The sequence below is a fragment of the Malus domestica genome, chromosome 10, assembly GCF_042453785.1.
Source record: "Malus domestica chromosome 10, GDT2T_hap1".
NCBI classification, from domain to species: domain Eukaryota; kingdom Viridiplantae; phylum Streptophyta; class Magnoliopsida; order Rosales; family Rosaceae; genus Malus; species Malus domestica.
Genome location: NC_091670.1, coordinates 28234032 through 28244042, shown reverse-complemented (window position 1 = coordinate 28244042; position 10011 = coordinate 28234032). Strand labels below are relative to the sequence as shown.

Sequence of the window (10011 nt, the reverse complement as noted above, 5' to 3'; positions counted from 1 at the left end):
AGGTGGGATCGAAGTGGATCAACATATGCGTTCGTCGAGTTGCAAGCGTGTGTTGCTAGGATTGGGGTATTTTGATGCGAAAATTATCTTAACACACAAATTAAACCCTCTTGTTGTCAATTGTAGTAAAGAATGTAAGTAGGGATCGTTCTAGGCCGGGGATTAGGAGGGATTGCTAAAACACTTGAAACTGACTTAAAAACGTAAAATTAAGCTTAAAACACCAAACTAGACTCAAAAGATGCAATACAAACTAAAAAGACTCAAAACTAGTTTAAAAGACTCAAAACTGCTTAAAACAATGAATTAGACTCTAAACTGACTCTAGGGATGGTTTTGGACGAAATTAGGTTCTAACTTGACTCAAGACACTTAAAAACACAAATCAAAATAGATTTTGACTAATAAAACACTTTAAAGTAAAGGGGGATTTGATTTTGATGAATTTGAAAACAAAACAAACAGATTGTAAACTAAAACAGATTTTGGACGAATTTGGGTAAACTATGGATGATGGGCTAGCTAGAGGGTTCTTCTCCACACATGACATACTTGCACATAAACCAATTTTCAGTTGTTCTTTCAATCAATCATGAAACTCAACATCCCAGGTTAATTAAGTCTGCTTAAATTAACCTTCAAGTTCTCCTTAAGTTATTGAATTGGATGGGAAAGCGCATACAACAATTCAAGCATTCTTCAAAAGTCCTTTACGTCAACAGCACAATAAAGATACAATCAAAGATCATTAAGCATTATGAAAACTATAAGTATTGACGAGGGATTCGTTACTATGATGAGCACGAAACTCCTGCCAAGAATTCATTTAACACGATCGTTTATAAGCGACCTCCACTACTTGTGAATATAAGTTTGTAACTATTAGGTGAAACTCCCTTATACTCTAGCATCATATTCATGCATGCAAACTAAGTGTGCACTCTTAATAAACATACACGAATAAGTTATTAATCAAGCAGTTAAATAAATTGAATTCACAACTCATGAAATCACAACTGAAGGTAATCAAAACATATTGCAAGCATGAACATGGTTTCGAATTCCCCCCTAGCTAAGGGGGGTTTAGTTCCTCATACTCACAAAGCAAAGATAAACAAATTTAGACATTGAAAACAAAAGAATGAAAACACCTAAAAACGCTCCAACAATCCAACTTGACTGGCAATCACGTCCAAGGGTCCTCCTTCTTCTCTTTGTTACGGCACAATGTGTGTTTTGATGGATGCGTATGGATATATGGAAGGGAATATCTGAATTTGTTAAGAAGAAAATACTCTACCTTGCGGTAGAATGTATCTTCCTCCCTTCTCCCTAAATTGTCCGTGTGAATGTGTCTTTGGATGGATCTTTCCTCTGCTTTGTTATGGTGAAAGGTGGATGTATTTATAGGCTAGGGAGAGGACCACCATCTAATTAAGGTGGTAGTGGTGTATGTTGTGGTAATGAGTGGATGTAATGGGTGTAGTGGGTGAATGTTTGGTAATGAGTGGATGTAATAGGTGTAGTGGGTGAGTGTTTGGTAATGAGTGGATGTAATGGGTGTAGTGGATGGATGTTTGGTAATGAGTGGATGTAATGGGTGTAGTGGATGGATGTTTGTAGTTATAGGTCAACGCACTTGCACACACACATGCTGATTTCTAGCCTTCAAATCTTCAAAAACGTCCATCCTCATGTCTCCATGCTTGCATTATCCAATCTTGGCCCAAAAATGCTCCAAAATGCTCCAAATAGCAATTTGTTGCTAACTTTGTTATTTGAACCTACAAACACACGAAAATAGCTTAAAGTACTAAAATAACTAGAATTAAACTAAGTAAATGCAAGAAACAAGCTAACTAAGTTGCATAAATATGCTCCTATCAAATTCTACTAGATTTTCCCCAAGGAAGGTCGATAGCTCGGCTTACCTAGAAACACGTCAATCTCAGTCCTCCGACGTCCAAATCCTTCCAACGAAGTACCCCGAGACTCGTGAGGACCTCCTTAAGCTTCCTATGTCCTTAGAATTCCCTTTAAAGCTTCGATCCGTGCCTGAAAGGGGGAGTTCGAAGCTTGTCCGTACGAAAGAGGGAAAAGAGAGTCCGAGAGATGAGAGAGAGGGCACGGGAAAGAGAGAGAAGGTAGGTGGGTATGTGTGGTCCAAAAGCCACCAATCATAACTAAGAGAACACTTTGTTCTAATTGGGTCCAATAATAGAGGAATATAGCTAATTGGTCCACACTCTTAAGTCTAAACCACAACATCCATAATAATTCTCAATGTCCAAGGGTATTTAGGTAATTTCACGTCGGCGATAAATAAATAATACACAAATCCGGGACGGGCTGTGACATAGACACACTTGATTAGCAGAACACGAAAGTCACAATCCCAATATCTTCATGCAAGTCGCATGCAGCCATAGACCAAAAAGGCTTTTTTTCATAAGCACTTTGGCTTCCAGACAAAAGCCATAATTATTAAACATGATGATTAAGCAATTCAATTTGGGGGAAAACAAGAAATAGTATGGTGGTAATCTGGATTTACTTATGAATAGTCAACATTTAAAATTTAAATTGGAGGAATGCATGATTTATGTAATTTTTTTCAGGGCTAATTATATTTTACATCATTGAGATCTGGGGTGATTTTTAAAAGTGTTACGAAAGTCTAATTTTCTCATTTACATTATAAGGTATTGAAATTGCATCTATTATGCCTTTGGCTAGATTGATTGTTTGATCCTTCATTAAATTAATGACATCATGAGCATAAATGTCAAAATGGTTCTTGTGTTATAGCCATTTAGCCAATTTAGTATTTGTGTTTTCAATTTGGCCAATGGTTATCATGTTTTATCTATGTTAGACAATTAGGACCATTTTATCCTGTCTTTGTTAAATAAAAACAAACTCATAAATTATTATACACATATATATAAGATTCTCTATTTAATTTAAATATTGAAAAATTAAATTAAATTAAAAATTAAAAGAAAAGTACTCTCCCCTTTTCTATGTCACAACCTTAACAATTTTTATCAAATTGAAAGTTATATTTCTTATATGTGTTATTTCTCATTGATTTGCATTTTTTTGAAAATTTGAATTTAAATAAATGGCTCTCTCAATTGTGGTCTGCTACTCAATTACATAGTTGGAGGCGAGGTGGTCGAGATTAATTTTCTTAGGACTAGATGATAGGTGGGATCGAAGTGGATCTACAGACGCGTTCGTCGAGTTGCAAGCGTGTGTTGCTAGGATTGGGGTATTTTTATGAATTTTTTAACAGAGATTAGGTGAAATGTTTTTAATTGGCTTACGGAGAAAAACAAGATGACTAATCGGCCAAAAATTGAAAACATATAAATTAAATTGCCCAAATGACTCTAACACAGAGACCATTTTAATATTTAAGCATTTAATGAATGATTAAATATTCAAAGAAATAAAAGGTGCAAGTTAATACAATTTCAAGACTTCAGAGTGTGGTATGAAAATATTAAAACCTAGTGATCAGTTTTGGAAACCAACTTTTTTTTCTTGATTGCAGTATGAGGTGCAAACCAAAAGAAGCAATCAGTGTGTCGCCATCATGCTGAACAAGGAAGTGCTTTTAAGTTTCATTAGCTGCTGACCACTAAACAAAAACAGCTTCTGATAATCTTGATTAATTATCTTAAACAAAACAAAAAAGGAGATTCTTCCAAATAGTAGATGGATCGATGATGAAAATCATGCAATTAAGGGAATGATTAATTTGAAATTGACTGGCGTGAGCATGAACAGAAACCAACTCCATCAAATCTTTATTTCCCTAATAATCAATTTGAACATTATTTCATTAAATTAATCGATACTAATTTGTTACCCACATGATGGAATGGTGGAACTCACCACATGTGAACACCACCTTTAACACCCTCACTCTACTCTTTTGCTTTTGTATAATCTGACCCACAACCTGTCAGCCACAAAGCATGCGGACCCACCGGACGCGGCGTGTGGAACACCATCAAAACCGACACTCACTCTCCATCTCCGGCTCCAAATCAAAGATAATCGACACGTGTACGGTTGTATCAAGGACCACCACAACTACAGTACAGCCGCGCCTACACTGTCCCTGGAAAAGACAAGACTCGGTGGCTTGCTGCTCAGACAAAGCTTTCTTCTCAAGAAAAGCAACCGTTGCCTTGCTGCAACCCTATGAGATTTTAAATAAACAAATAGGGTACCCAAATAAATAAAACCAATTCGAAAGGAGGGCGTGCACCGCGCAGGCAAAAATTATAATATCAAAAGCAAACCCCCAATAATTTATTGAACCAAGTGAGGAGTGTTCTGCTAAAATTTTACTTATTTTTGGTCCCTCAACTTGAGTGTTCGTTTCATTTTGGCCCTCAATTTTTCTTTCTTCTCAAGTTGGTTATAAAATGATACTACATATTATTTCTCCTTCTACACACATATCTTTGTTTCTGACAATTGAATTAAATAAATTAAACATTATTATTGAATTTGTTTGCAAGAAACTCTGTTTAGATCAGCATCAAATCAATGTAGCATCGAAACGCCCAATTAAATTGAGACACGTTTAAAATCAATTGTGTAGATTATTGTTTTAGCACTCATTAATAAAACAACTAAGAACCACATCAATCAGTTTGGTTTGGTTTGTTTGTGTTACTACCCATGGGCATAATTGGTCAAATGTAAGTAAATGGAGGACATTTTTGTCAAAGTAAATGAATTTTCTAGATGCAATTCAAGAAATCAGATGTTGTTATCTAAACTTTCATAACAAAAGTCATTTCTGTCTTTATTACTTATGTTATAATAAAGAGGTGAATCTCAATGAAAGTGAAGTATTCGTTATGAAAAATAATGTAAGAGGATTCTATGATGGTGTAAGAAGAGGATGCTAAGAAATCTTTTTCAAAAGTGGGATTCTTTATAGACTATCTGCCACTTCATGTTTTTGACACAAGATTTTATAATGTTGGCAATGAAATTGACGTTAAACTGTAAGATGATAAAGAGTTATTGAAGAGTCTCATTTTGAGAGTCTCCTTAGCATATTTTTTCTTCAGTAAAATAATATATTTTACACTAAGAGGTGGAGGAGTTCGGCTAAACCACACAATAGACAACTTAAGGAGAGTCTTCTTAGCATTTATCGTTGTAAGAAATAAAATGGTTAAGATACAGTTACAAATGTTATTAACACATTCAAAAGTCTAGGACCTCTTTTCCATAAAAAAAAAGAAAAAAAAAAGGCAAAGAAAAAAGGATGTAGGGCTGGTTTGGTATTGCTGTGCTTTGAAAAAAAGCTGCTGTGAGAATAAGCGACTGTGCTGTGAGAATAAGCGGCTGTGAAATAAATCAGCAGAGTGTTTGGTAAACTTTTTTGTAAAAGTGCTTTTGGAAAAAAAAACAGTATAATAGTGGGTCTTTTCATTAAAGAAGCACTGTAGCTCCGTGTGCTTTGAAAAAAAACCAGTTTTCCAAAGCTGCAAATAGCAGCTTTAGTTTTTTCCTTTGATTTCAGCTTATTCTCACATCAGCTTCCAAAATAAGCTTTTTTTTTTCAGTTTACCAAACACCTAAAACCCTCACAGCTTTTTTTCATGGGTGCTTTTTTTTTAAGCACCTCACTCCCAAACTAGGTCGTAGTAGTCCAGGATCAATATGAGACCAAAATAAATGTGAAGGAGGGAAGTGATAAAACCTCAAAAATTTAGGGGCAATTACAAGATTAACCCGCTCAAAATTAAAACTTTATGCTCCAATCCAATGGTAGATAATTAACATAGTACGGATGTGAAATCAAATAAAAGGCCCCTCTACATATTAGACTAGGAGATCACTTGTAGTCAACACTCTTGTCAGCTTTTCCAAGAAAAAAATAGAGCTTCTTTGGACTGCCCACCACCTTTCCCCTTTCCCCTTTCCCCTTTCCCCTTTCCCCTCTCTCACTAAACCCTCTGCTCCTTCCATGGAGGTTTCGAAACGTTTCTCTCTCTACATTTTCCTCCTCTGCTTCCTCCTACCCTTGAACAGCAAACCCACTGACTCTGTTTCTGCAGATGTCGAGCTCCTCCTGGGAAAAATCAAAGCTTCACTGCAAGGTAACTCTCAGAACTTGCTCTTATCTTCCTGGAACTCCTCTGTGCCTCTCTGCCAATGGAGGGGACTCAAATGGGTTTTCTCCAACGGCTCTATTTTGCTCTGCACCGACCTATCCTCCCCTCAGTGGACCAACTTGTCCCTCTCCAGAGACCCATCTCTCCACCTTTTTTCCCTTCAGCTCCCATCTGCCAATCTCTCTGGTTCTCTTCCCAGAGAGCTGGGGGAGTTCTCTATGCTCCAAAGCTTGTACCTTAACATCAATTTCCTCACTGGGTCCGTCCCATTGGAGCTTGGGTACAGCTCTTCCCTCTCTGACATCGATTTGGGAAGCAATTTGTTGAATGGGGTTTTACCGCCGTCGATCTGGAACTTGTGTGACAATCTGGTTTCCCTTAGGGTTAATGCAAATTCACTATTCGGTTCGGTTCCTGAACCTGCAGTGCGAAACTCTAGCTGCAAGAATTTGCAGTTTCTTGATTTTGGTGGGAACAAGTTTTCTGGGAATTTCCCAGAATTTGTAACCCAGTTTGGTGGGCTTAAAGAGCTTGATCTTGGAAGTAACATGTTTTCGGGTCCGATTCCTGGGGGTTTAGGGCAGTTAAACCTTGAAAAATTGAACCTTTCGCATAATAATTTTAGTGGGGTGTTGCCTGTTTTTGGTGGATCAAAGTTTGGTGTGGAGGCTTTTGAGGGTAACAGCCCTGGACTTTGTGGGGCACCTTTGAAAAGTTGCAGTGGAAGCTCTGGGTTGAGTCCTGGGGCAATTGCCGGCATTGTTATTGGTTTGATGACTGCAACTGTGGTTTTGGCTTCATTATGTATTGGGTATGTGCAAAACAAAAAGAAAAACAGCACGGAAGAGAGTGAAGATGAAATAGAGGAAGAAGAAGAAGATGAGGAAAGTGGGAGCGGAGGCGGTGGCGGTGGTGATCAAGGAAGGCTTATTTTGTTTCAGGGCGGCGAGCATTTGACGTTGGAGGATGTGTTGAATGCAACAGGACAAGTTTTGGAGAAGACCAGCTATGGGACTGTGTACAAGGCAAAGCTCTCAGATGGAGGGACCATCACTTTGAGGCTGTTGAAGGAAGGTAGTTGCAAGGATGGGAGCTCTTGTCTTCCTGTGGTGAAGCAACTGGGGAGGATTCGCCATGAGAATTTGATTCCGTTGAGAGCTTTCTATCAGGGGAAGAGAGGGGAGAAGCTTCTGATATATGACCATCTTCCTCACAGAAGCCTTCATGATCTTTTGCATGGTATGTATATATTTCGTGCTTATTAAAAAATTAGCTTTGAAATACATTGTTTTGTTTTTGATACATCGTATGTCTTTGGCCTCTTGTGATTGTTGAAACATTTCAAACCATCAATGTTCGATGATCGCCCTAGATATTTATCAGTTTCTATTAATAGCTAATTGTAATACCGGAAAATACGATCGAACGAGAGTTTGAACGGTTCACTGCCCTTGGCTTAGTAGGCCTCTGATACCTGAAAGGATTCACTGGCATTAAATGTCACAGGAGATGGATTGGTTTCACTGTCCGGCATATGATTACAGGTTTACTTTGTACAATTTACATGGATATGAAAGAGTGGAAACTTAGTTACAGGGATCTTGCAGTCAACTGTTATGTAGGAGTCGTTTCGAGAATTCATAAAAGCCCTTTGGAAGATTTGGAAACAACAGATTATATTTAGGCTGGCTCACGTTAAGCAACTTCAAAGTCTCTTGTGCCTTCCTAACCCTATGTTTCTCAAATTGGAATCAACATATCTTCCACAACCAATGACCTAGAGTTGTGAAAGCATCTTGAAGAAAATGGACACATCCTCAAAGGGTTCACATATTATTTGCTGCCTATTTCTTTACTTATCGACACTCACTGCAGAATTGTTTAACTATTTTTTCATCTGTTTTTTTGGATGCAGAAGCTAGAGCAGGGAAACTTGTGTTGAACTGGGCTCGACGACACAAGATTGCACTGGGAATAGCTCGAGGACTAGCATATCTTCATACTGGTCTTGAAACACCTATCACTCATGGGAATGTAAAATCTAAGAATGTGCTAGTGGATGAGTTTTCTGTAGCTAGGCTCACAGAATTTGGGCTTGACAAGCTAATGATCCCTACCGTGGCTGATGAAATGGTGGCAGTTGCAAAAATTGACGGTATTAAGGCACCAGAGCTTCAAAAGATGAAGAAATGTAGTTCAAGGACAGATGTTTATGCATTTGGAATTCTTCTGTTGGAAATTTTGATAGGCAAGAAGCCTGGAAAAACCGGGAGGAGTGGTGATTTTGTGGATTTGCCTTTGATGGTGAAAGTTGCAGTCTTGGAGGAGACGACACTGGAGGTTTTTGACGTGGAGGTACTGAAGGGGGTGAGGAGTGCAATGGAAGAAGGTCTGGTTCAGGCATTGAAACTCGCTATGGGTTGCTGTGCGCCAGTTGCTTCGGTTAGACCCTCCATGGATGAAGTTGTGAGGCAGTTGGAGGAGAACAGGCCAAGGAATAGGTCTACTTTGTACAGCCCAACAGAGACAAGGAGTGAGATTGGTACCCCATTTTGAAGCTTCCATTTCTTAAAAAAAATGTCTAAAATTATGACTTAAACTAAATTGAAGGCTTCGCTCGCTCGCTCTAACGCATGCTCTCTTATCGATTAGCCTCGGCGTCTTCGCAATTGAAAATGTTGTGCATCTCTGATTCAGTAGAGAATTGTAGGAGTTCATGGTGATGGGATTTCTTCATATGGTGGTTATATTTTTAGGATGAAAAATCAATTCATGGTCTCTGTGTATTTTATGATGACATTGCTTCTCCTTTAGTCTTTCTTTTCAAGCAAGTGTGCTGGAATGTGTACCAAAATCTCAAATATATTTATGTTTATGCTGCAAATTTCAATGCAGAAGAACCCAAATGTTTCACTATAAAACAATCCATTAAGACATAAACACACATATTTGTACTAATCAAGAATGCCTAAATTCTTTTTTATTTATTATTTATTTTTGTTTATTATCAATTTAGCTCATGAGAATAATGGGTTTTATTTCTTGGAAAACTCAAATACCACTATTATTATTGCAGCAATCTTCTAAAGGAGAACTTACTGTTGTGTCTGCAACATATGATACTTTATTTATCTATAATAAAAAAATTGAAATATTCTCATTATAAACTAAGCGGGTTGGTGTTTTTACAAGAAATCTCTAGCCAACCTTTTGCGATTGATATGTTGTGATAATATCAACAACATATCAATATAGGGAAATGGTTTTTGCACCACTCTTTAGTTTATGATGTTCAAATAAGTTAATCAAAGAAAAATTAAGGAGCTGGAACAAAAGGAGAACAGTGCAAGGAGAAAATGGAAATGATTAGAATTAGACCTAGTTTGGGAGTGAGGTGCTTAAAAAAAAAGCACCCATGAAAAAAAGCTGTGAGGGTTTTAGGTGTTTGGTAAACTGAAAAAAAAGGGCTTATTTTAGAAGCTGCTGTGAGAATAAGCTGAAATCAAAGGAAAAAGCTGAAGCAACTATTTGCAGCTTTGGAAAACTGGCTTTTTTTTCAAAGCACATGGAGCTACAGTGCTTCTTTAATGAAAAGACCCACTATTAGACTGCTTTTTTTTTCCAAAAGCACTTTTACAAAAAAGTTTACCAAACACTCTGCTGATTTATTTCACAGCCGCTTATTCTCACAGCACAGCCGCTTATTCTCACAGCAGCTTTTTTTCAAAGCACAGCAATACCAAACCAGCCCTTAAAGAGCCGAAACAAAAGGAGAAAGTGGAAAGAGAAAACGAGAATGACAAAGTCATTTCATATGGATTCAATGAGACTATTCGTTACAGTAATAGTTCTATTTGGG

General features: G+C 37.5%; 1 protein-coding gene across 1 annotated transcript; it reads left to right on the top strand.

Moving 5' to 3' along the window:
* Window positions 1–5873: 5873 nt before the first annotated feature.
* LOC103445425 (putative kinase-like protein TMKL1) lies at window positions 5874–9052 on the top strand. Its single transcript, XM_008384432.4, has 2 exons — window positions 5874–7391; window positions 8068–9052. Exons 1-2 carry the CDS (start codon window positions 6005–6007, stop codon window positions 8706–8708), a joined length of 2028 nt encoding a protein of 675 aa, XP_008382654.3. The 5' UTR covers window positions 5874–6004; the 3' UTR covers window positions 8709–9052.
* Window positions 9053–10011: the final 959 nt, after the last annotated feature.